The 27217-nt window shown below is 56.1% G+C and overlaps 2 protein-coding genes across 2 annotated transcripts; both read left to right on the top strand.

The window, feature by feature from the left end:
- Positions 1 to 5528: 5528 nt before the first annotated feature.
- ACO1O0_001973 (SDR family oxidoreductase) lies at positions 5529 to 6494 on the top strand (the record flags this gene model as incomplete). The annotated part of the gene is made up of 1 exon (XM_083191451.1): positions 5529 to 6494. One exon carries the CDS (start codon positions 5529 to 5531, stop codon positions 6492 to 6494), a length of 966 nt encoding a protein of 321 aa, XP_083052665.1.
- Positions 6495 to 15597: 9103 nt separating this feature from the next.
- Positions 15598 to 17421, top strand: ACO1O0_001972 (uncharacterized protein; the record flags this gene model as incomplete). Its single annotated transcript, XM_083191450.1, has 1 exon — positions 15598 to 17421. The coding sequence occupies one exon, from the start codon at positions 15598 to 15600 to the stop codon at positions 17419 to 17421; it is 1824 nt and encodes a 607-aa protein (XP_083052664.1).
- Positions 17422 to 27217: the final 9796 nt, after the last annotated feature.

The following is a 27217-nucleotide window of genomic DNA, read 5'->3' as shown; positions in this document are numbered from 1 at the left end:
GATGGGGCCCAGCCAGTCGCAACATTCGGAGCCTTGTCCCACCCCCCCGAGATACATGTACATACGTACGCTGTAGGACCCCGGGCCCCTTGCCTTTCTGGGACACCTCGGCGAACGGCGCGCGGTGCCGTGATACCCAGTCACCTAGTACTACATAGTGCTCCGTACTAACTGTAATACTACCGCTGATATTGGATGCCATGTGGTCTGCACCAGAGGGTCCGTTTCAGCCCCAGCGTTCTAGTGGTTTGGGAAGGCGGCTGTCAGAGCCTGTCATGCCCATGTGGCTCCGTCGACATTGTATCATCTGTTAATATTCGTACATGGGAATCTTCATTTATATCGCCCACGCCGTGCAGGCCGAGATGCAATCCCCGGATCCCTGGATGGCGCAGTATCACCCTTCTCAATACAGCCTCTCCACGAGGCCGTCCTCCCCGGCCCCCCAGGATTCGTCTCCCCCCCCCCTTCCTCCGGCCAGGGCCTCGGCGGCTAGCAGGACCCTGGACTGAAGACAACGTGGACGGAAGCACAGAGGCCCAGCTGACAGGATCGTACGTGATAGTATTATACGTACGAGTTGCGTACGCACTTGACTCTTCTCTCCCGTGCCCACCCCCCGAAGCGCGTCTCCTGCCGTGGCACCGTAAGCCTTGCCTGCAATTGGAGCATCGGGTGAGCAATACAGAGTACTAGTACTAGTAATACAGAGACACTATAGTACTCCGTACATGGCAGAGCCGGCCGCCGCCTGGGAAGCTGCATCGTCGCTTGCGGGCGTCCGTGGCAATTGGACAATGCGAGCCCTTCCCCCTCCCCCCTCCCCCCCTCGGCTGTGGCGCCGGTACCCCGGAAGAGGGGGCGGATTGCTCGTGTTGTTGGCTCGCCGTGTTCCCCGCGGCTCCGCCATTCCCCATCCGGACGTATTATCATGTATGGCGCAGGTCAAGTGAGGCCCCTCGGGGGCGGCCCGCTGGTACATGGCAGTAGTAATTAATACTAGGGCAGATGATCACGGCCGGGCGGTGGAGTTGGCTCGGGGGAACGGGTGCGTGCAGGGCGAACGGGACAGATGGTCCCGTTTTCAGCATGGATGAGGGAGCGCGGGATTCCCACTGACGCGTAGGGTATAGCATGCAGGAGAGGAACTCCCGGGTGCCGTGTGCTAATAATTATCACCCCGAGGGGAGAGAAGGGAGGAGAGAAGAGGTGCAGACAAACTACGCGGCCGAGCTCGGCCGCCGCCTGGGTAGGTATGACGAGAACACCAGCCGTGTCTTTTAATAGAGTTTGCAAGATTACGGTGTTGCTCGGAGAGTCATGGGTTCCCACGCGGTGTAGCACAGGCGTCGGTCCTTCCATCAGCGTATAATCCCGGAGGAGGCTTATAATAGGGGGCTCAGACAAGGCCAGACAGGACGGACCAGACACGACCCAGCGCATGTCCAGCTTGGGCGGTCGTCGAGATGCTTCTGGGCCGTTTCCGTCCGTAGCACGGGCTTGCCAAGGGCTTGTCTCAGCTCGGATCTGTATACCAAGTGATCACGGGCTGATGATAGTGATACATATGGTAAGGGCATGTCTGGAGGGGCGTGGCTTATTATACGGAGCATTGGCTCGAGTTGAACGCCAAGTGTGAAACGGCGACGAACCCGGTTGAGTCAACCACGACGAGAAGAATAATGATAATGTTTAATTATATTTTCTTCATTTAAATCCTTTCGCCCATTTAACTCTTTTAAGTCGTGCGTTGTTTTCCCTCGCCTCGTGGCATTCAATCAGTAATCACCCCTGTCGCTACCGTTTCCTGACCCAGGCCCTTTCGTAGGCGTTTCGAAACGACTCGCCGCCAGGATTGGGAGGCGTTTGTCGACGGGTTCATGCCCATGCAAGATTCCCCCACAGCCCAGCAAAATAGCCGTGGCCTCTTGGGGGGGCCTACTACTACCCGCGCGGGAGGGGGACGATCGCCTTGCCTTTTTTGCACGTCCGGAACGGGCATGGCCAACGGCGGAAGCCCCGGGGGGGGCTCCGGGGGTTTTTTGCCCGCGATGATTATGACGGTCGGCGAATTCGGGTCGGTGAGGGCAAACGCAGGGGGACGTGGTCATGGTGGTGGTGGCCCGGAAGAGGAAGCTGGTGAGCCATGCGATGGGCCATGCGATAGGCCATGCGATGAACCATGCGATGAACCATGCGATGAACGCGCGATGAACCCTGGTGCCGCTGCGGAGATGTGGTACGTAGTAGTATATCAGACATGCACGGTCAAGAAGGATTCGGCGACTTTGCGACTTTGGGGATGGGTTGCTCTTGGCTCCAGGAGATCAGTCGTGTTCCATATCGGCATACGAGCAGTAGCAGTATTACATGGAGCGCGTGGCCACGAGAGTCTCAAAGTCTTGGAGATGCCCCTGGCGTCGATCCAGCCGGGGAGTCTAAAATCTCAAGGTCTGACCATCCTGACCAGTCTGTCCAGTCTGACACGGCTTGCACGGTCAGCCCGGCCTCGTGTCATGTCTTGGACGTTGGGAATCTTCGGGCCTTGGCAGAGTCGAGGCAGGACGACATGAGTCGCCGTCTGATGCCATCTCGACCACTGGCAGACTCTACTCGAACCTCGTGCCCTTTTGCGCAATTTCATGGATGATAGGTACTATCGAAAGTAGTTGTTCGCAGGGTGAACCACGACGACCGTAAACCTCCCCCCACGCGGCCTTCCCGAGAGGCACACCCACGTGGACCGGCGCCGGTGGGAGGAGCTCCGGTGAGACATTGTGACTGGCAATCAAAGTACATGTATCCGTACGGATACTAGAACTGCGGATAGTAAGCCCACAATACCTACCCTTGTTGCCCTGGGACCTCGTCGGGCCGGTGATGAGCAATAGTGCCTCCACGGCCCCTGGTACATGTCAAACGGGGGAGTTCCAAGTTTCCAGCTTCCAAGTTATCAATGGAAAGCCCTGGAAAGCACGCTGGGCGCGGAGCGTGGGGGTTGTCCTCCAGGCTTGGTCCCTTGGAGTCCTCCCAGCCCGTTCACCCACGCCGCCATCCACCACTTGGATCACAGCCCAGGTGGGGGATTCGACCATGACGCGATTCGTCTGTAATCCCATTGATTGGAGAGGGGGGAGACCGCGTCGCCAGCGCGACACCCGGTTTACCTAAAGATCACTGAATGACCCCCAGAAGGCGGCCTCCCAAGGGCTGTGGATGCGATACCGATCTCCAGCCCCCCTTCCTGTTCATCACTTGTGCTCTCTCAATCATCCATCCCACTGCACCACTGCACCTTCGGGCGGTTCCGACCTCGCCTTGGCTGACGCGCTCCCTGACGCTTGGCCTGGCGCTGGCTGGCGCTGGGGGTGGAAGCAATGGGAGGCCCAAAATACATCAGCGTCGCCGCACAGGCCGGTCAGAGTGACAATGAATGCCGCCCCTTGGCAACCAAAATAGCAGTACTACTATTAAAAAAGTGTCAATGAAGGGTGAATGCAACGCGGATGCGAGGGATCGGTGCTCTGTCCTCTTTTTTTTCGCCCTCGATGAGATATTCTGAGAGATGCGATCAAAGATTTCAACACACATGACTAGGGATATGGCCAATTGTTGACATGGTCGACTGGCCGGTTCAGCGAATGGTGGATGCAAGCGCCCCCATCACCTCGCATCCTCTACCCTGTACTGTCGACTGGAGGATGAAGCCATCGAGATCCCATCGCACACCCCCGACACCATCTTTCCAAGTCCCGGTGGCCCGGTTTGGCGAATGAGAATTCTTGGGTTTTAGATATCAATTTATCTTGATTTTGTTTTTAGTTTGTTTTGTTTCCCTGTTGAATACGTGTCTTTGTCTTGTCGATACTGATGTGGTGTAGTATAATCTGTACCCAGGTGACCAATATATGGATATAGTGATGTAAGTCATGTTAACAGAGCTCTACTACCCGACCTATGGGAGTCGGCCCATATTGCCCTGTTGCAGCCAATGTGTGTTCGAACAAGCCGGGAACCATACTTTGGCACCATAGAATTCGATGCTGCCTAAAACCAGCCAATGCCAATGGCACGTCGGCAAGTTGCACCGTATTCTGCGACCCCGCGTTCTGGGAACTCAACTGGAACCTGACCCGTAGATGCGTGACACCGGGTAGAGCCCATCCATGCCAGAGACAGCCAGAGGCGACCAACTACAAACCGCCACGCCACGGGCACACGAGACCCAGGACCGAGTCACGGGTTTGACAGCTCACATCCCGGGAATCTGGAACCTCTGTGATCCAGATGACCTCGAGGCTGCTGCTGCTGCCAGAACCTGAGCTCAGTCCACGCCTCCAAGGCTGGTCCGTCGCCGAAACGCCGAGGGGACCGAATCTATTGCCGGACAGGCCCGGTCTACGGATAGTCACCAATCAATCCATATTTATCTCCGTCTTTTTTGATTATTTTTTTTTTTAACTCGTCCGCCGCTTCCACCTTCCCCCTCATCATCTCATGTGGCAAAAAAACCAAGAGCTCCACTGGGGCATTATCCGCCGGCGGGCTACGGCGGCTCATCTCGCTCGGTGAGATTCTGGGGGTCCCTTCTCTTCCACCTCATGTTACGAGAATGTACATATCTTATCCACTGGTCCCACCGGATATCCATCTGGCTAAATAGACCCCCCACAGACGCCAGTGGACTCTTTTTTTCTCTCTTTTCTTTCCCCTGCTCGGGATAATATGCCACGTTTTTACCATCTTGACGATTTTTTCACCCCTCTTGCCTTTTTGCTGCTAAATTGCCTTGCGGCCCAATAGCCGGATCATCCACTCGGGGGCGGCCTGGTTCGGCACCTTCGAGGGCGGGGCGGGAGGTGGATGGGGGATCGGAAGCTGTGTGTGGAAGCTGCATGGAAGCCGTACGGAACCTGTACGGAGCCTGGCCCGAACGCTGGGGTCCAGAATGTCTGCCGGCATACAGACCTACTACGTAGGGGGTGTTGATTGCTGCATCGTGGATCTTATTATGTATTGTAGTACATAGTAGTGGTATTTCAAACATAGAATGCTGCTATTCCTCTTGGGACTATATTATGCATATTATTACTGCAGTAGAGGCGTAGTGAATATCATGGGATTCGCTGCAGAACCCTCCAATCAGAGCCTGCTAGGTAGGATACTGCTTCCTGACACCTAGCACTCACTATTACTCCCTTGCTGGGCGCATCACCTGCTATCATATGTCCGTAAAAAGACTTGTACGATCCCCCGGCGAGATCATCTCGCCTTTTACCTTTCCGCCAGGCATCGGATAGAGCTTGCGGACATGGTGATCACCAATGGCCAGCATGCGGACTTGTTGATTACCAACGGTTGGAAAGTCCGCAGGTAGAAGCGGCGATGGCGGAGAACCTTATCATGCTATAAAATGCCTGCAGAGGAGAAACCGACGATATTGGGTTTGACGTTGCATCACCTCGCATGAATCACAGAGGCAGCATCCATCTACATACAACCTACCGGTACTTGGTATCCTGATCAAAATGGCTCCTACAATCCTCGTCGCCGGAGCCACTGGCAACACGGGCCGCAGCGTCGTGCAGACGCTGTCGCAGCTGCTCCAAGCCAACAGCAACCCCCAGAACTACAGGGTCCTGGCGCTGACGCGCAGCTCCAGCAGCGGCGTGGCCCAGCAGCTCGCGCGGCTCCCCCACGTCGAGGTCGCGGAGCTCAACTGGGTGGACGCGTCGGCCGAGTGGCTCCGGCAGCACGGCGTGGCTCGGGCCTTCATCGCGCCGCACAACCAGCCGGACCACCTGGCGCACGAGTCGGCCTTCCACCTCGCCGCCCGCGACGCCGGGCTCGAGTACGTCGTGCGCATCTCGACCACGGCCGCCAACGTCCGCCCGGACTGCCCGGCCTACTACCCGCGCAGCCACTGGGCCGTCGAGGCCCTGCTGAGCTCCCCGGAGTTCGAGTCGCTGCCCTGGACCTCGCTGCAGCCCAACGTCTTCTCCACCTTCTACCTGGGCGCCGCGGCCGAGTTCGTCAAGAGCTACGAGCACGCCCGCAGGACGGGGGAGCCGCAGCAGGGGGACACCACGCTGAGGCTGATGGCGGCCGAGGACGTGGGCGCGGGCATCGTCGAGGCGGACGACGTCGGCGCGCTGGCGGCTCACCTGCTGGCGGAGCGGGACCCGGCTAGGCACAACCGGGCCAAGTACGTCGTCAACGGGCCCGAGGACATCACGGGCCGCCAGATTGTCGACATGGTCGAGGAGCGCATCGGCGCGCCCGTGCCCAAGGTCAGCTACAAGGACGCCTCGCTGGCCGACCTGATGGCCGCGCAGAGCCCCGAGCCAAAGAGCATCATCCTGTCCATCAAGCACGCCATGGATACCAACTGGGCCGGGAAGTGCAAGGCTTCCACCACCAGCAGGGAGGTCCTCGAGATCGCCGCGCCCAAGACGACGCCTGCCGAATCGTTCAAGGCCTTGCTGCAGGGTTAGTAGTCATGGTATCATCACATAGGTGGACGAGGCTCGTGCTGGTTGGGCCGGCAATGAACTCATGAACCAAGCGTTCAATACTGTGGCTGCCGTGTCAATTACATGCATCGTGCTATTACACGGCATCTCCTACCCGCAGTCCCGTACATAGCCTCGGTGCCAACACTAGTTAAAAAAAAAAAAAAGGATGATTCAATAAATCATAAAATATTCCATTTATTATTATTTTGCATATTGCCGGAGCCATGGCAAAAATGACTCGTGTGACGGGAGCCAAAAAAGGCCCCAAAAAATTGCCATGATATGGGTCCTACCCGACCTCTCCGCAACGGAGACACGCTCACGCTTCGCGGATCGAGACCAGGCGAAATGGGGACGAAATGGAGACCCGGGGCCGGACCCCCTCATCTCAAGGGCGCGCCTCGCGGCGTCCCGAGGAAAAAAAAAAAGAGCCAAGGTGTTTGCCTTTTGATTTCTTCCGCGCACTCCCCTTGGAAGAATCTCGTCCCCAAGCAAGCCAAGGTGTCCCCGTAGAAGGTCCGTTTCGGTGCCCGAGCCCCGATGCTATAGGGCGGATAGCATGGGGGGTGGAGAGGCAAACGAACCTGAGGCGGAGCGCCGGGTGGAGGCCAGCAAGGCAACGAGGCTTCTGGACAAAACGACCGACGACGCAATGGCACCGCGGGCAAGGCGGGTTTTCCTGGAAGAGGGGAAACCTGGCCAAGCTGGAGGAGCTCTCCTCTGCGGATGCAGCACCGCCTCGCGGACCCTCCAGTCTGGGCAGTCACGAGACCACCGAAGACGACTCCTCGCAGGGCCCCTCGGGCATGGAGATGGAGTCATGGACGAGCACCGCCTCGTCGGCGAGGGAGGTGGCATCTCCAGGTCCCTGCATCATGTCCATCATCGGTCTGTCCACGATGCTGAGGGGGCCCGTGGGTGCGCGCGCCCTTGGCGGAAGAGTATTTTCCCATCCTCTCGTCGGGTGGTCCCCGTCTGGCGGAGCCCAGTTCAGGGTCCCCCCCCATCGACTCATCGACCCATCGACGGGCGGGTACAGTACTAGACTGTACGAATAGAGCCACAGTTGTTGGTCATGTGAAGCGACGATGGGAGCTATGTACGGGGCTGGAGAGGGTCAGGTGTGCAGAGAGCGCGGCAAACGGAGTCCCGAATTGGGCCAAATGCAGCTCGGCATCGCAGGGCCGAGGCACCCCGAAGAGTTACGAGTAGTGGAAAAGGGCGCCTCCGTTTTCGCTGGCATCCGAACCGTTTCTCTCTTGGCCCGGGATCCGATGTCGACTTCGAGTCGGTAATAGTTTGCTATCCGAAAGACAGTGCACATTATTGGTTGCCGACCATTGTTTCCCAATCATACAGTGCACAGCAGCCGGCGCGTGACGGGCGCGCATGAATTCCCAGCCAGTCGAGGCTCTTGCAAAGGGTCGCCGAGACGGGAGGCGAATTGGGCAGTCGGGGGATCCGGTCAATCAATTCGGGGTCCAGGTGGTCATGCGGCGGCGAAAAAAAAAACAGAGGGAACGGTGCCACGTTTCATCCATGGGAGATGGGCGCGGCTGTCCCGACGGTCATGTGTGCGGTGGTTGTGCACAGGAGGGGTCTTGGCCCATTGGCCTATTGCCAAACCTAGGCCTGAGCGGCGTGATCGTCGCCGGCTGCATGCTGCGATGCAGATGATGCTCGTAGATTGATTGATTGATTGCTTCGCGCGGATAAATTGCGAGAGGATTGCGGTCTGTTCTGTGGCAATACCTGTCGTACGTATCCTCACCCCGTCGGTTGATTGATCGTGAACCCGGCGTTCGCAGGGGAACCGGAGGAACGGTGGGGGATCACGGGTGGTGGCCTCGGGACAGCTCCTGGCGAAGCCCCGGCACGGAAGGATGCAACTGGTACTACGAGCACAAGTGTCGATTAATTCCAATTCTCTGCGAGGAAACTGTCAACTGAAGAAGAAACAACATGCATTAGACCGCCCGGGGCGGGATCCCGTGGCCCGTGGGAGCCGCCTCTGCCTGCCGGCTGATCATCTTCACGCCAGCCAGATCATCAGCTATTGATGCTCCCAAATGACCCCTCATGACTCGCCGGGGGGAGACTGGAGGGACAGCTGGACTGCTGGTCACATGACCGTCTCTCGATTTTCCGGGGTAATGCTCGCGGGCGGGACGACGGGTGTTCCTGGCGGCGATCCGGAACTCCCTGGCGAACGCTGCGCGATCCAAGACTGTCCGCGTCAATCGAGACACATTGTTGACACATTGAGCGGTCCCCGGTCTCATCGAGCCACCCTCTGCGCCGCTTTGCATTCCTTCCCCGGCCGCAGGGCTGTCTGTGGGTGAACGGGGTGTTGGGGCGGTGGCTATCGTGCTCCCCCCATTGTTGGCTGCGTGTTTGCTGGTCTGCACATGGCCCTTTTGCCGCCAGGCTGTTGGTGATGGCACGCTGAATAGGCTTCATTCAGCCTTGGGGAGGTCTTGCTCTCTGGCCGGTGTCACGGACATTACTCCGCACTGGTCCGGGGAGCTGAGGATGGGGGCCCGGCACCGACTGGACGGTGCGTGCCCAACCAGCCAACCAGAGGGCAGGATCGCCTGTCCATGTGCCGGGCAGCTGAGGGGGCAATCGGGGATGGGGGCCATATTCTCCAACGGTCCAGCGTCAACTGATACCTCGTCTCCCATCACGTCTCTGATTAGTATTCAGGGTTCGCCCCCCAAAAACGCGGGGGGCTGACTGCTTGCCTGCTTCAAGAAATGTCAAGTTCAAGTGCTACTAGTGAAGACAGAAAAAAAATCCCCGCCCACAGGGCATTCCGGCAGGCATCGGTAGGGCTTCTGGACCAAGACCCCACTGGTGCCGCGCCTGTGTCTCGCGATCCGCTGAGACCTGTGTCTGACATGACTTGACAAGTTCTGACAAGTCTTGACAGACTTGGGATGTCTCACGATGGATTCGGCCAGATTTCGTTGCCGCCAATGCCGTGTCTAAGGCGGGAGGCCCCTTTAGCTATGTGATATATCACATACCCGTTCCCTCGCCCTCGCCCTCGCCCTTCTCTCGTTCTCTCCCTCCAACATCGAAAACGCCCCCCCTCTCATCGTCAACTGAAACCCCCAGAGGGCTGCCCAGCGCAGCAATTCTCTCTCTCTCTCTCTTGTTTTGTTTTTGCTTTCCGACAATGCCCACCGCCGGTTGAATACTATACGAGTACGCAGCCTTTGCCTGAGAGGCTTGCCCAGGCCCCCCCAGTGTGCCACATGCGAGCACCACTGACATGTATCAGAGGCAAACACTGATGCAGCTGGGGCGAATGGCAGCCGCGCTGCCGCGAGACGACGCAGGTACCGGTCGCGTGCGCGTCTGCGCGTGCGTACACACTACGAGTACCAATACATAATACTTTGTTCGTACATACGTGGCGGTCGGACATACGTTATTAGTCGTACAAGCTGTGTGGGCAACATGCCAAACAATTCACCGGGCAGGCGAGGCTGGCGTGTGCAAAAAGGCTGTGGCAATAGTGCTCATTACCAGTAGTACTATGTAATACCACTAACAATAATGCCCTTTGGATTTACCGGTCGTGTCCCAGCAGAAGGGTTGTGGCGCGGCCGGGCGAGCTTCCGCGGCCCAGAGCAGCGGAACCGATTGACGTCTCGATGGGGGATGGGCGAATATCATCCTTGTTCCCTCATCGGCATGGCAAGGCGAATCCTCAAAAGGGGACCACGCAATTACGCATTGATGACTCGTGACTGCAATTTCACCCAGGGGGTCATGGGAGGGGTGGTGGTGGTGGTGGAGGCCGCGGGCAGAGCAACGCTGTGAACGGTGGGAGAAGCGAAATGATATCATGATCCTACTCGTAATAATACCACATTACCATGCTAAGTTGACGAGTCGCGGGGGGGGAATGAAACCGTGGGCCAGGGCCCTGCGATCAGATCAGTATCGACTAGAAGAAAACAATTAAATTAAATCAAATATTATTATTCACTTAGTTTATATTTACTATCGAATCTTCTGTCATCTTTCCTCGCGACAACGGGGAGGGGGGGGGGGGGGGGAAAGAAACCGCCAAAGCAAAACGTCCTGTCGGATCTCTGGCCCCGTCCCGTGGCTTCCCGTCAGGTCAACTGCTGAGGGTCATGGTATTCCTTTTTGCCTGCACATCTGCAGTATTATCGACGATGTATCGCTCTCCATAGTATTGGAATGTAGCATCAGTACGAGTAGTATTATTACATGGTAGTATTATCCGTAGCATCACCCCCACGGAGCGTTTGCCATGAAACGGGTCTAGCTAGCTTGCGACAGCGCACCCAAAAATACGGTCGATTCTGGGAGGGGGAAAACTCAATTGGCCCCGTGCTCAGCTGGCCCCGAACACCCAGGTCTGGCCCACGGGGAAGACGGGAGCGCGACCGGGTCCCCGGCCTGGCCGCCGCCCCTGTCAGACCGCCCGGGCATCTGGGAACTGATTGAAACTCGCTCCCGCCCCTCTCTCACCCCCCTTTGGCCCTTTGGGTTCGTCCATGACTACATCTGATTCAGCTGTCCGCGCTCGCACAGATCGCTGTCGATGGTGCTTGACAAGACAGTCGTATCCATCCTGTCAACTGACGAGTCGTGCGCTGTCGCGCCGCCTGTTACAGAGTGCGAGACGTACATACGTGTTCGTCCGCCCGTACATGGTAGCTGGGATCAGTAATCGCTCCCGCCGTGGCTTGCATTTCTTCGTCAGAACCTTCATTGCCGGCATGGGCATTAGGGGAGCATAAAAAGAATAATACCCCTAAATCTATTCCCGTCACATGTCCTCGTGTGGCGGTTCTGAGTGGCTGATTCGTGCAGGAGACAAGAAGGCTATCCGCAGTGGAGGTGAACCTACATAATAATACGTAGCACTGTACTATGTAGCAGTATGTACCGATGGAAGGGTTGACCCCTGATGCCATGTTGCAATGATGGCGCGCATCCCCTCTCTTGTCCCCAGACTTTGTGGGGGAAGGGGGAGGGGAAGGTTTCAATCCTGTCCGCCTTGGGAGCTGAATGATGAATCAAACATGAACCGGGCGAATGCTGAGGCTGCTGGCCCGCCTGTGGCTTGTTTGGTTGCACTCGTGATGTGGCGGCCTCCAAGAATTACGTGCCTGCATCTCTGTTTGGTGGCCGAGGACAGCTGATGATTGACGGCACGATGCGCTCGACGGACTCTTGGTTGGAGAATGGTATCGGACTATATGCAACCCACTCGTATCTGTCTGATCAGTGATGCCTCTTCAGGAGTGATTAATAAAATCATTCGGGATCCAATTAGACTGCCCAGACAGGCAATGCGTATCGCATAATACTGCCAGTAATGACTGCACCCTTGTAGGAGGACCATGCACTTGTCGGCAGTGAAAGCTTCCAGAAGGAACATGTGCACCAAACCCTGGAAGCGTTCCATCGCCCCTCTCACCCCATCAGCCTGGCGACATCCGGGCCGAGTGGAGTCACCGCCATTGAGCATGAAACCTGAAATCTTGGATTTATAACGACTGCTCCTCGTAATAAGGGCGGCCGTGGGAACCCGCTGCTGGCCGCTGTTGCTTGCCGCCGAACACGAGTCGCCTTGGTGATGACATGATTCCAGCCAGCGGGCCATTTATTATTATTCATCACCTGATGGCAATGTGATGCACCTGTCTCCGGGAAGCAAGGCTGAAGACGTTGACAACGGCCCCCAACGTCCAGAGTTCTTTCTTATCCCAGCCTCCAACCAGTACAATGTATTGTTGCTTGGGCATCAACAAGACCAGGGGCCCTCGCTCGTAGCGATAAGCAACCGGCGAACCGTTGTGTTGGGTCTGCGGTGAGCGCACCGGCCGGGGGTTCCGGGCAGCTTCCGCGGACCCGGCGTTTGGGTTCTCGGGATCGTGTGGATGTATGGAACGTTGGAACTTTGGAAGGTACCTTGGGGCCTGGGCAAGCTGCGAAATTGCGTGTGGGGAATCGGGGGATACTACCGGAGGATGGCGACGCCCTCCAAATACCACCTTTTAGGCTGTAATGACGGCCGGGGGGCGTCTCTGGAGTCTGGAGGCAGCTTGGGTCTGTCTGGCAGGTGTCAGGCGGCCCGAGCCCGCTGTGTCCCATCTAGCCGACAGAATTCGAAATTTCAAAATTGCCAATTTGCCGAAACACTCGGCTGAGTCGCTGAGACGCTGACTCGCCAGCGGGCGTGGAGATGGAAGAAGAAGTGTTTCCGGTTTCCCCGATTCTACGGACACGGAGCACACAGCGATGCAACATCATGTTGGCGCGGGTGTTGGCGCGGGTATTGGCGCGGGAGACAGTGTTTCCGTGCCGGCAAAAAGCAACTCCTTCTAAGCGTACCTACGGATACTCGTACTCGTAGACGGACTCAGGAGGGATAGTTTCACCCCAAACTGACGAGTCATTGGGGAAACATTAAATGATGAAGATTCCAGGCGGAGGAGGACTCCCCGCCATGGATTGGGTCTCGCCTTGGATCTGGGCTCATCTTGGGATCTTGGGGCCTTGGCTAGGAGGAATGAGCATCGGAGTCATGTGTGATCGGAATGATGAGTTGGCAAGCCGGCGCCGTGATGCGCTGTTTCGTGGGGGGGGGGACCTCTCGATGATGGGCCTGGTGACCTTGAACTGCAGAAGCAGCCTCAGGACTCGGCGACCGATGGATGCCCTGGCGGAGAGCTGCGAACTGCTGGAGATGGGGGACTGGGCAGTGACGACAGCTCCGCCAGAAAGGCTGCAGAATCGAGCTCAGCGTGACCTGGTGGTTTGAGTCGCATTTGTCGCAGACCCTTTGCGCTGGCACCAGTGGAGAGCAGTGTTTTTCAGGGCCGCCTTGCTGTCAGTGCCTGTCAGTGCCAGCCAGTGCCAGCGAGCAGTGTCATCCCCAGGAGGGCACATGTCTCTCCAACAGAGAGCGCTTGCCCGCACCCTCGGACGGCCATAGCTCGCCGCCCATCGATTTCCATCAATCTCGAAAATGTCTGCCTTGCGCCTGGAACCCGTGATCGTATGGCCGCATGAATATGCAATCCGTGCAATCCAGTCGGCACCTGCATGGCTAAGCCGCGACGTTTGACAGGTCGACGGCACTGTCAGTCTGTCAGCGCTGCTGCACCATTCAATCCGGGGGGCAGAGGCGGAGACTCCTGCTCCAATCCCCTGGGAACCTGGCACTGCGGAGGCGGATGGAACGATTGATTGACAGCGACTGAGGGTCACATGCCTGGGGGCGTGCAAGGGCCGCCGTCCAGGACTATCCAGTACGAGTAGCCAATATTACTACTACAGGGCTCGGAATCCAGTGGACGATCCCGGGCAGAGGCGATGATCCGCGACACAAGCCCGCCCTCAAGGGCCTCGTCCTCAGATCCAGACTTCGGGACGGTCCAGGAACTTTTCCCCAGAGGACCGTTTCGATTCGCCTTGGGCTCTGCCAGCTGTTGACAAATACCACGAATAGCATCGTGCCACTCCCGAATCTGGGGTTATGAGGCGAATCGTAGCAAGGAAAAAAGAAAACCAGCCGAGGTAGTCGCCAATAGGCTATGAGCCCCCTTGTGACCATTGCACGGGAGGTTCTATTGCCATGTTGGCCCCCTTCCACTGACTCGGGAGGTTTGAAGTCCGAGCTCAAATTGGCGTCTGGGTGATGGTCATCAGGCGCCAACCAAGCTTGCCCGCGGTTGACCGAACGACAATGGCTCGGTCAACAGGGCAAGGACCAACGGAGGATATCCGGGAGTAATGCCGACATTGTCCTGGGAAAGTGCATCGTCGTGACTGCCCGGTTGAGGAGGACGGGTCACGACGGGAAATTGCCTTTTCGAGATCCGTATCAAGGTGCGCCACCACGGATTGGGCAACGTGTCTCTGTTTGGGGCAAATGGCGTCTCCGGCTGTGTGGTCCTGCCTCCTGACGGGGCCTCGGCGCCGCGGCGGCAATAGATTGTCTGCGTCGTCGCTAAACGGAGAGGCACCGTCACATGAGCCCGCTGCGAAACTGCACAACAGGGCTGACGGCCGGAGCAAAGGGGAAATCCAGATATTACCTAGTATGACCTAGCGCACAGTTGAGAGTCTAGTCCTCTCTAGGACAGCTCGTCGAGCTTCGAGTCAGGCCCCTGCCCTATTGGGCCAAGCGCTGCCGGACCTGATCAGCAGGGCAAGTAGGGCAGCGCCGCGCTTCCCCGTCCCGGATTTCTGTTGTTCCCATCCCTCCAGACGTCTGCGTTACCGGGCCTGTTTCCCCCAACCCCCCTCACACCCCCTAGTGAATAGTACCTCGGTGCCCACCCACGTTGTGGCAATCCGCAGGTACCTTCCGACACTGCTTGCAGCTCCTTTGCCATACCCCACCATCACCACTAAGCGCACGGATCCCAGTCATACGCCGCGATACCTCCGTCCGTGTTCTCTGACACCCCTTGTATTCCCTCCCACGCCCCCCCCCCCCCACAAACCGGTACGTACCATAGTGGGCGTGGGTGACTGACTGGATCTGGGTGTGTTGGGCTTCCCCCAGTACGGTTATACTACCACTGCGACCTTCACCGCGACTCCTCGTCCACGCCCATCCCACTCACACACTCCCTCGTCCTTTCCCCCGGCGAGAATAATAACTCCATCTTCCCCAGACTCCTAACGTGTCTTCCCTCCTCTCTCGATTCGGTTCCCCATCCACAACTCTACACGCATTCAGCTTGAGCGCCTCCCACGACCACCAGCCGTCACACGCCTACATCAACACGCCTCCCTAGCAACCACTTGTCTCCCTTGCTAGACAGCACGCGCTCGCCGTCCCCTTCATCCCACGACGTCGCCGTTCTTTTCAGTCTTGTCGACCTCTTACCAATCCACCGATCGACCGTGGTGCAATTACGAATTCCTACGCTCCTGGCGCCGATTAGACCTGCAGCACCCAGCAGCAGTCTCCCATCGTCACCCCACCGCCGCAACTCTGCCGGCTTCGCACCCGGTCATTACCTCCACCCGCCACGATCTGCTCGACTGGACCTCGAGCTCTCGCACACTGGCAGTAATGCCATACCGCTTAGATACACACGTCTTGACAGTGGATGCCAACGTCATTCACAAGGTTGACACTGCCAACCCTGCCAACCTCTACAGCATGTGGACTGGTGAGTACCAAGTGACGGCAAAGGGCCTTGCCCGCGTACACCCCGCTGACTGGCCCAATCCAGTCTTCTCCCGCTGTGCAGACTCCGTCGAACAAGGCCGAAGATTAGAGAACCTCAGCTGGAGGCTGTGGCAAAAGGAACAGCTCGTCGAGACCGACGACAAGACCGCCTCTGCAGCCAACTCTACCTGCCAAACGGCCCCCCAAAACATCCCCTCCGACATCAGGCAAATAAACGACGTCCCCCAGCTTTCGGGCAGTGTCGAGTCCGTGGCCGACGACGAAACCGTCGAATTCACTTCCGTCTCCGCACCCCTCGAGATTGTGCGTCCCAGGATACGCAGGCAAGACTCATCTACTAGTAGCCGCAGTAGACGTGACCGCCATACCAGCTCCGACGACATTGAGAAGATGATCGTCTCCATTGTCAAGGACAAGGCACCCCTCTCCGCACCCACGCAGACCAAGAGCCCCGTGGCTCCGCCGAAGACCATGGCTGTGCAGCCCTCCCCTCAGACCATCTACCGCTCGGGGTCGACTACCACTGAATCAGCATCTCCCTCTAAGAACTCGGATCTCCACTCTGACGAGTCCCACCCCTCTCCCGAAATACAACCGCGCACCAGCACCACAGTCATCCGCGGATTCTCCCCCTCACAACAACCCACCGTCCCTCGCACCGTCCAGCCCACACTGCAACAACCCACATCCGACGCCGCCATCCCCGAACCCACATCCGCGCCTGCACCCAAGATGGTGCGCACCGGCAAGCAGCCCGCTGCCTTCGCCCTCGGCGCATCTTACTCGTCTAGTGAACAGGGCCAGAGCGTCGAGACCCGGCAACCCGTCGCCCCTCCTGCCGTGGCATTCAAGAAGAATGCCATCTTCAAGCTTGGCGGCTCCTCCGAGGAGGAGGGCTCCCTCAAGAGCGCTCTCCACTCCAACCGAGCCAGCGCTGGCCTGAGTGCCCAGAAGAAGCAGGCTTCCTTCAGCAACCACGTCGTCACCCACACCATGGAGCCCGATAACGCCATTGAGTCTGACTCCGAGGTCGACTACATCGATGAGAGCGCCATTGATGACGACGATGACTCCTCCGACTGGGAAGACTCAATTGAGGACAGTGGCAAGTCTAGTGTGGACGAGAAATACTTCCAGCGGGTCGACTCTAAGGCCAACCTCACCTCGCGCCGGTCACTCATCACCCTTATGCTCGCCAAGACCACCGACGAGCGGGCGCGGAAGCTGGGCAACCACGCTTCGCAATCCACGTCAGCCATCTCGCATGCACAGGCTGGCCGCCAAGGCTCCGCTCTGGGTGCCTCTCCCAACGACTCTGACGACGCGCCTCTGATGATGAAGAGCCGCCAGCAGCAGCTGAAGCCCATCAAGGAGATCCCCCGATCCACTGCCCAACCCATCGCCATGCCCACTCGCAGCAATGTCCAAGGCCAGGGTGCCCTGTCGCCCCGAACCACCCGCCGCAACATGCTCGCGACGGAGCTTACCGAGTCCCTCCGCCGCCACCTACTCTGGGAGCGCTCCCAGAAGTCGTCGACAGCCAACGCGGTGCTCAAGCGCCGCCACACCTCGCACGACGTTGCCAACCTCAAGCAGTACCCCGAGCGGCCCTGCATGAAGAAGAGCGAGGATGTCAACTCTGGCAGCTTCAACCAGTTCTTCTCCAAGGAGAGCTTCGAGGGATACCACGCCAAGGGCTGGTAAACCACCGGACATATACAATGGTGAGGGTTCTCTTGGCACCCTACCGTGTACAATTTGGCAAAAAGCTATATTTCACGATGCACGACTTCTATTCGACTTGCACAGCCGGCGTTGGCGAGGTTTTTTCAAGCAGGCTACCACCAGCTTGCAACCACAAAAGCAAGAGGTCATCGGCACCTCATTAATGTGTTTCTAACACGGATACTCTTTTTGATTTTCAGAGCTTCGCATGGGCGGCGTTTCAAGGTTTCTAAAGATACCATAGTCTTGTTTTTCAGGGTTCAGAGTCCGCATTGGGATTGCATTTTTTTTCTCTCTTATGGATCCTTCCACCAGCTTCAAGGCAAGGTGTGCACTGGAGTGGACAAAGGGCGGTCATTCAGTTACAGCTTTCGGGGGCAACCCCAAGCAACAGGACTTGGAGGCCGATACCACAAGGCAAATGGTCTTGCTTTGATTGATTTTACTACGGAATAGTACGGAAGAGCGATGTCGGCCAAGACAAAAGCGGGGTGGATGAGTGAATTTACACAGATGGGAATGGGCGACCAAAAAAAGCTGGTGATTTTGAGAGAAAAAAGGAAGCACTTGCAAAACCCCCATCAAGGTCACGAGGAGCAGCCAAATCGGCCTTGGCCAAAAACATCGCAAAGCAAAAAGCAGCTCCAAAAAAAGATGAATAAAATTTTATCAAATACCTGTCTTCGTGCCTACTTGCCTTAGTGATGTGAAATTGACTTGATCGACATGGGACGATTTTGAAGCTTGTTTCTCTGGAGGACGCTGGGAATGTGGGCGCAACCATCGGCGCTATTCCCGTGTTGGCCTTGGGACACATGCACGTAGGGACGGACGATGTCGAGCCTCTCCACCGGGATAAAAGCTGTTCAAAGACGGAATGCCAAACCTCCGGCTATACTACGCACTAACGCGACTCACGATGGGCTGGGGGACGGAAGGCAGGGAAGCTCAAGCGAGGCTAAAGGCTTTTTTCCCCCCTCCCCGAGCAAGAGGGCCCCCCGGCCTGTCAAAGCTCGGGATGCCGACCTCCGAAACCGTTAAAGATTTTTTTTTTTCGTCGGGCCGGTAGCTCTACTAGTCTTACAGAGATATCGTCTCCTAGGTTCGGCGGTATTGAGGGGATTAGATGAGGAGGGGCAGTTCAGGCGGTGAGAGGTATGCAGGTTTAGTTTTTCTCTCTTCTTGGTGGGATCTTTGATCCAGCAATGATGTACGGAGTACTATGTATAACATCCTACGAATAGGATACTACGATTCCGTACCGCAATTATTAATGCCGAGGGCAGAATTTTGCGTCCTGCGAGATGCAGGGTGCGCCCTGATTAACGTGACTGCCGGTCTCCATACGTGCGTGCGTGCGTGCGTGCGTGCGTGCGTGCGTGCCCATGATATTAGTCGTATCTGTCATCCTGTCGTCTTATCTGCCCGCCTGTGCGTGACAGGTGATTGATCCCACGCGATCGGGCCGGTGGAGGGCGGGGAGGGCGGGGAGGGCGGGAAGAAAAGGGCGACAGTTGACCTGCGGATGACTACCTGCTGAGGCTGTTATTATTGGTTTCAGCTGGGAGGGACAGAAACGGCGATGAGGGAGCTGATGAAAGGGGTCCGGTGCTCCTCCCATCTCTTCCGGGGCCCCCGTGGCTGAACCCTTCGTGCGTTTTTAGCCGGTCGGCTGCGCTGGCTGGCGGATAGTTTTCCCCGTGGAGGCTGACGGTCCATGGATGATGATGTGCTCGTCCGCATCGGATGTGGTGGCACAAGGCTCACCACGGAGGGAGTCAGTCGTCGAGAAGCATGGATTTGTACACCGCCCAACTATGTATTTAGGGGGAAAAGGGGGAAGAGGGAATGGGGGGGGAATATTAGACAGAAGCGGATTCCCGCTCGACAAGGACACATTTCACCATCCCATTGGACTTGCGTGGTTGCATAATGTGTGAGTGAGTGAGTAAATATTCAATGCTTCTATGAGACCTGGGTCCGATGGAGGGGTCTGTGATTAGTAGATGAGGAAGAAGAGTATTATCGCACCAGCCATGAATAACTACTACTAAGTACGGAGTGCGGCTGTGTCTTACGGATACTGCCTGCAGTAAGCTGTTGGAAGGTGTAGGTAGCATCAGCAATTCCTTTCCCCGGAGGAAGACGGAGCTACAAACTGTCGAAAGGTGGTAGTATCCGGATTGATATCCAAGAACGGCAATATTATTAGACAACCTGTTGGCTAAGTGAGTAAGCAGGCGGGCGGGCGGCGGGCAAACAGGCACCCACGAGCTGTCGCGAATATACTAGGTGCGGATAGTTTAGGGTATTGTTTGTCCGTGTTTGACCGACTCCGCCGATGTTTGGAGTCACCGCCTGACCAACTCCTTGACCCAACAGCACACGCACGGGCGGACTGACTGCTACCTACTACTACCTACTTGCGAATCTTCATGGCCGGCCCCTCCACCCCCCCCTCCTCCTCCTGCTGCAATCCCTAATACCCTCCCCCATTTGCGCTGTTTTTTTTTTATAATGTTCCAAGGTTGACCCCAGACTGCGCTTGTCTGACAGGTCTGACATGAGGATGAGCGGTCAGCAGAACGGCAGCGCACAGCTACTAGCCAAGGCAGTAGCAACAAATCAGACGGGATGGGTTGGTTGCCAATGGGCCGCGGATGGCTAGTTGGGTTTGGGTTGGACGGGCGGATGCATTTCCCCACGGGAAAAGGAAGGGAAGTACGTATGTAAACGTACGTAAGTAGGCAAAAGAATAAAATAAATTTTTTTCATACAATATGGAGGGGGTTCTTTGACGTAAGGTTGTTTGCGGTGGATGGCATCCGTTTGCGGGAAGCTCTCTCTGATGGTGGCCAACAAGTTCGGTGCGGGAGGATGCGCCGTCAAAGCTTCAACCACGCGGGAAGGGGGTCGCAAAAAATACAAACGGTGTGGCTTGGGGACGGAGAGGCAAAAAATCGAATAAATCAAAATAAAAAAAAATCAATTGGTTAGTCCCTCCGCCAGAACCAGCGAGAGTTTGTTGTCGGGAAGCGAATAGGGAACTAGTCCGGAGTACTATGTCATTGCATCCGGCGTCTGTGATTTGCGGGGGTCGTGGAGAGTGAAGTGTGTGTGAGTGCTAGAAAATCCGGGGTAGAATCAGGCCAGGCCGAACCTTACGTCAAGGCGTCCAGGCTATTACACATTGATACTCTAAAACATGGTAAGTTTTCAAGCGGTTCGCAATGGGTGTAGGGCTGTCAAATACGTCAGGACTTGCTCCTCAGTCAGGTGGCCCCTAGCAGCGGGAGGATTCGGCGGTGATGGAGACAGCCTGGCAGGGCCTGTCTTTGGGCGGGAATCCTTCGCTCTCCGCCACCTCCTCTCCACCGGGGCTTGGTGCGTTGTCGCGTTGTCGCAATACGTCACCGATCGCGTCTTGCCAGCCAGCTGGGCGACCGCCTTGCACGTAGTCTGCAGGGGGGGGGGGGGGTCTTCGGCCGTCCGATGTTGTCCGCTTCCCCCTGGGGAAGATCCTTGGGGGCCGACCTCTATGCACGCGACGGATTTCAAACCGTTCCTGTTATGTGTGGTGTCCGTATCCGTACGTGGGCACATATTACACAACAGGAGGTTGTGGTACATACATAGTAGTAGGAGTGTGCAGCACTCTCTCGCCTTGGCCGAGTCGCCGGAACCCCTCATCCGTCGGCGCAAAGAAGCTCTGGCGCCGGGCTGAATACCTCCTCGTGCCGGGCCATGGGCGTGCAACGGCGGGCTGCGTGTCCAGCACGGGGCTGTATTACTCGTTATTTAGAGTCACTCCCGGACACTGTTGGCGGTGCGACACCGGCGATGAGGATGGCGAGATCGAGCGCGACCTTGGCAGCAGCGCTGCTCTTGCCAGGGCCTCCGTTTCGTTGGACGCGGACGGCTCCCGGTAGTGCCGTGTGAATGAAGTGCATGCCGTGGCGTGGGCAGACATGCAGCAGCAGCAGCAGCAGCAGCAGCGGTAGCGGTGACAAGCATGGGAGCAAACCGAGCGTCACATTACGAAATAGCAAATGGGAGGGATTATTACTGCCACGTTGCTGCGAGTCGTGTAGTATTAGGTATACGAACTAGGTGCATCGTTTTAGGATGCGAGGGTGTCGCGCGGTCGAGCAAACTCTCGGGCTTCAGACGCCAGACGGCGTTTGCAGACAGCAGCGAGATCCGTGTGTAGTCTACGAGGAGGTGTCCATTACGAGTTACTACTTCGTAGGCATGTATGTGTGTAAGGTAACTACTATTAGATGGGTGTGTGTGTCTCAGGACCCCAACTCGAGCCCTCCCCAGCACCAAAAAGAGTCATGACGCCCAAGCTCGAGATGCCATTTCTGGGGTTTCTGGGTGTCAAGGCCACCAAAAGGGCGGGCTAGTGGCGTCCAGTGGGTGGGTGTGCTGGTGTCATGGCTGACATCTGCATTGGGGGTTTCTATTCGTAACGGAGAACAAAGAGCCCTTCCCAGCGACCGTTGTGGGAGGCACAGGACATATTCATTACTCATTGCAAGCTAATTAGCGAATCTCCAACATGAAACTTCAGACTGCGTGCTGGGACTGCTGGGAGAGATGAGCCACAGGGTCCCCAGTCCGATAAGAGCAGGAAGAGGAGGACAGGTTTGGCAGGTCCACGTTGCATTGGGCAGCTGCAACCATGGCTGCACGGGTTTCTAGAAGGGTTCTTTCGCACGTGGGGGAGCTGGGGCCAGGCATGGAGCTTACAGGGCGACGGGAGGGGTGCAGATAGAGAGGATTCAGCCATTCATGCCAGCCTTTAGCCATTGACATGGTCGACACCCCCCCCCTTCTTGACGTTCCTTCCCCCCGCATCCTCGCACGGTCGCACCCCCGTCCTGACCTCACCTGATCTACAAATCCCTGTTCACCGTTCCTGGTGTCTGGCCCATGGGTGGTGCAAAGGTACATGGTAATTGCGCTGCCTGCCTTCCTGCGCCGTATTCGATTGGACTATTGGGGTGGTTGAAAGGACGACCTTGCGAAGGAAGCGACTAATAGGAGCTCATCCTCGCCAGGCCAATGCGCAGACCCATTGGGAAATCGGTCAGAGGTCGCGATGGCAGAGATCGATCGGATTGGGATCGAGCGGGCTCTCTATTTGTCGTCGTCGCAGCACATGTGACGATCAGAAGTGTCAACTGTCAACGGTTCCCGAGTAGTAGTACTACCTAGAGATGCTGCATTGCTGGGTGGTGCCCTGGTGCTGTCACTGGTGCTAGCTGTTAGTAGACTAAGATCAACGCCTGCCTGGGATTGAAACCGTGATTACCCGGTGCCTCGGAGGACCACGGGCATTGAGCAAGTGCACTGTGCACCGCGGGTAGCTCCACCCAAAAGGTCAAAGTTTCGCCGAACGGTACGGAAGCACGGCCTTGGTACGGATGCGTATCCGTTAAAAAAAGAAAAAACCTTCACGGGTCACCGTTTAGCGCCATTCCGGCTCGCTGTCCCCTCGGGAGTCAACCCCGGCTATTTGGCCCTGCCGGCATGCCTCGGCCGAAACGCCCCGAACGCATCCGCAACAGCAGTCTGCCAGTGCCATGGAGCGAGTCACGAGACTCGTGACAGTGACGCACACCCCACGACGCGCTCTCGCGCCACCACGCCTCTTAGGTACTGCTCATCCCCTCTTCGACGCGTCCCCTCATCGCGTCGTGGCAAGTCACTTCCTCGATCCCCAAAGCTATACGCCACGGCGAAGCAATCGACCGACGCGTCGGGGCCCATCGAACGCGAATAATTCAACGATGTGCATTCGTCCATTCTCGCCCCCAAGTGGCGCCGCCATATGAAGACCATGAAATACGTCTTTTGGACTTTTGGCGCCGCATATCCCACTTCCATGTGACGCTGCCCCTCCGTTGGGAAAGTCAGCTTAATGGCAACTGGCTTTGTTGACAACGGCAGCCTCATGGGATGGTTGATTTCACATGCCTCTCTCCACGACTCATGAGCATCTTGGCATCTGAGATGATCTCTCGTCACAGCAGATTACCAGCTGGTCCAGTGACCAAGCCGTCCTTCCCTCCCTTTGGCCCGATGCCCAGATTCAAGGTTTACTGGACCGACACCATCTTCCAACCCAGCCAACAATAAGGCACCTTGCCCATTCTCATGTGATACGGCTCCATCTGCCCGCGGCATCTTTCTTCCCAAGGTTTCCGTCGGCGGCGTCAAGAGTCCTCTTTCTAGAAGGATTCGAAGCACTACTAGTGTATATAGCATTGTCCTGGCGAGCAAGTCCCACCCACCACATGGGGGAGCCAGGCGGGCACATGGAGAGCTTTGGCGACTCAACTGGCCTCGAGCATGACGTCTGCTTGACTACCCCGAATGTACTGTTCTCCCTGCGGGAAAACGCTGGCCGAAAGGGGGGTTGAAGGAGTCGTCCTGGTGACCCCACCTGGGGCCGGCCGGACGGCCGGACGGCGTGACGGCGTAGCGGCGACGTTACGGGACGGGGAGGGGGGATCGTGACACTGCTCCCGGGGCCCCCGGACTCCCACCGCCTAGGGGGAACATTTTTCACGGTTATGTACGGCATCGTAGCCCTGATATTACCCCCATGGATATTCCCGGATATATGTACCATGCATGCCATGACTCCCAGATTCTGGCCGTTACTCGGGATACTGAAATACTATGTAGCATGTAGTGGGGGGGTGTTCGCAATCACCCATCCAGAGCTACCGTACCATTTGAATGACTCGTCCCTAGATGAGTGTCCCTCGTGGTGGACGTTGAAACATGCGAAGCACCGATACTATGGAATATGAAGCTACTGCGGAGACGGATGCCCACGTGGCTCCTGCTAATTTACCGTGCTAAAGTTGCATTGCAGCATTCCAAAGTGCCTACCATGTTTAAGAGGGCAAAGAAACGACAAGGCTGTGAGACACCATCACGCCCATGGTCCCGGTAGATGAAAGCTGCATCGCCCAGGGTCTTCTCCCCAAAATTGCCTATGACCATGTGTATCGGAGTGACGATACAGAAGACTAGGGGCTTGGGCTATTTCTCTTTGTCGTTGCCTCTTGTACCCAGTTGGTATCCTTGCTCTTCGTTGGCGCGGTGGCAACCTGGAGACGCCACGTTACATGAGGCTCTGTCACTGGGCCTCCCCACGACACATGCATGGGGCTGACAAAGCCCTTGTACCTGGATAGAGTTTATTGCTTCGTCGCTTTTATTTTTCAATTAAACAATTGATCTTGAATTTATGTATTGCCGCCTGGGTTCCTGGTCCGGCTTGGTCCTTCAAGGCAAGGCATGGCCTCCCTGTCTCCAGAGTCCTTCTATTGACAAGGAACTGTAACAATATAAACACGAGAAAAAAAACCAAGCCTAACTTTATGACTTTCCCAGTCCCCAATTGTGACCCCTCACCTAGAGCTATGCTTTAAACCGTGTCCTGTTATACGCCCTTCAGCCCACAGAGACCGGTGACGGAACGAGCTGCAGGGGAGAACTTGTGCCAGTCAGGCTTATTCCTACTATCACTCCCTTAGAATGAACAGAGGATCGGAACAGAATTATCCATATTGTATATGTCAAGAGCTGTACTCTTTAATCGGTTAGCGGGAGCCCGTCCACGCCGAGCAGTTGGAACCAACATAGCTATTTTCACCCTTTTCTTCACCCTCCTTCTTTGAAGAATTTCCCAGCGAAGTTCCTAAAGAGAAAACTCGGCTTCTGCTACTCCCAGATTTCCATGGCATCCTGTGCAGGGTATACTCACACCACTTAACTATCAACACGCCGTCGAAGTCGCTTTCGTCGTCGCCAAAGTCGTTCGGGTCGTCGACGAAGTCGATCAACTCACTGTCTAAATTAGTTAATAGACTGACGGTCAACTCTACAAGCACAATGAAAGCCACTAGATACTCAAGAAGAGAAAATGGCAGGGTCATCAATGCAGCCATAACTGCCGCAATAGCAATGTGGTAGAGGAGCTTCATGTGTAAGGACTCGACACCCGGATTTTGAGGTTTGGCAGTGGGGGACGACCGACGATGAGTGCTAGATGCTGCCCCGAGACTGCTTACACGTATATCTCTTTTTCTTTCTCTCTCTCTCTCTCTCTCTCTCTCTCTCTCTCTCTCTCTCTCTCTCTCTCTCTCTCTCTCTCTTTCTGTTATGGTGTAGACGGGAGTGAGTTTTTTGGTTTCTGCCATGAGGACAGACGTTCTTATTATGCTTTCGTTGGCACTTCTGACAGATAATGCATTATCATTGTCGTGGCTGGCGCATACCTGGAGGCAAGAATAAGCCCCAAGGTCTGCAAACCCAACTTGGCTGTAAATTTCACGTTGTGAAAGGATTGTTGCGAAGCTTTGTTTTCGTTGAGGATGGATGTTGTCCCAAATGCCCCAGATATGTGCCATCGGCTCTCCATGTAGTATCATGCTCGGTGCTGGTGGGTGGCAGTGGCTGCTAGGTAGGCTCGATTAAGGCAGTAGAGGGTGCGAGCCTTCGAATGGAAGGCCAGGATCCCTAGTAGCCAGGAAGAAACAACATTATTACACCCTTTGAGAAAATTGACACTTTCGTCAGTCGACCTTTCTTTGGCTTGGGACCAGTGGTGAATGCCAGCCAAACTACGCGACGACACTCGGAAAGAGTAAGACAAAATCATGATTCTTGGGCCCGCAAAGCCAGGTTTTTGGGCTGTTTCACTGAGTTAATGGTAACGACGCTCTCTTCACTATACACGCTTTAGTTTCCGAGGTTCCCTATGTACTTGAGGGAATAAACCCGCCTCACACAGTGCCCCTGGGCCGTCGATTGTAAATCATGGCCTCCTGCTCCCACAGCCTGCTTAAGTAAATGGTAGGAGGAACGGAATTTTGCCGATTTATACTTGGCCAGTATTTTGTTGGGCAAGGGAGCGTCCCCAAAGCGTGTGGAGGAAGTTTGAAAGTGCCTAGGCATGCCGTAGCTTCCAGGGTTGCCTACCCATTTAAATGAGAGCAACTCTCCCAATATAACCCAGGATACTAAGTTTATCCGAGGCCTTGTACGAGGAATTTGTTACAGAATTAGGAAAGATGATGCTGTGGTGATGCCTAAAGAGGAAGTCTGATGCCATCATGATGGGAGGATGGGGGTAGCAAGGATGCCGCCTCAGGTAAGGAAACCCCCGAAGGCCATACCTTGGTGGGACGGAATGACAAAACTCTTTCCTCCAGTAATTGTAACGAAACCGTCCCTCTATACGTGCACTCGCAATCGGAGGCAGTCTTTGCAACCGGAGGAAGCCCACATTGTCAAAGGCATCAGAGGCAGCCGTCATGACCAGAGGCAGTTGTAGGTTTTGGGCACACAACATAGCTTTATTTCCCACTTTGGTGACGATCACAGTTTTAAACAATACGGATTTAAATTACGTAGTTCCGGAGACTCACCACAATCCACATTCACTCATATTGTGTAGGAAACTAGTCATCGGTCACTGGATCCTATCCCGTTTTATTTCAGACTGACTGACCAGGGTGCCAAGAAAGAAGTAAAGGTGTCAAATTCAGAAAGCTTTGGGGTTAAATGCATGTTTGAAGCTATCTGCTATGTTCCTGGGGAGGTCAGTAAACAGATGATTTACGTCAGTTACACAGAAGAGCTGTGAGAAGGGGTGTAATAAGACATCCACGTCCAGAGTTCTTTCCCACGGGCATGGATATAGGGTGTTTGAATTCTATAGAAAATTCCAGGCAGCTGTGAAACTACACTG

Source organism: Amphichorda felina, assembly GCF_050947745.1.
Source record: "Amphichorda felina strain 45539 chromosome Unknown scaffold_2, whole genome shotgun sequence".
Taxonomy (NCBI): domain Eukaryota; kingdom Fungi; phylum Ascomycota; class Sordariomycetes; order Hypocreales; family Bionectriaceae; genus Amphichorda; species Amphichorda felina.
The sequence above is the reverse complement of the archived record's forward strand: the minus strand, read 5'-3'. Positions and strand labels throughout refer to the sequence as shown.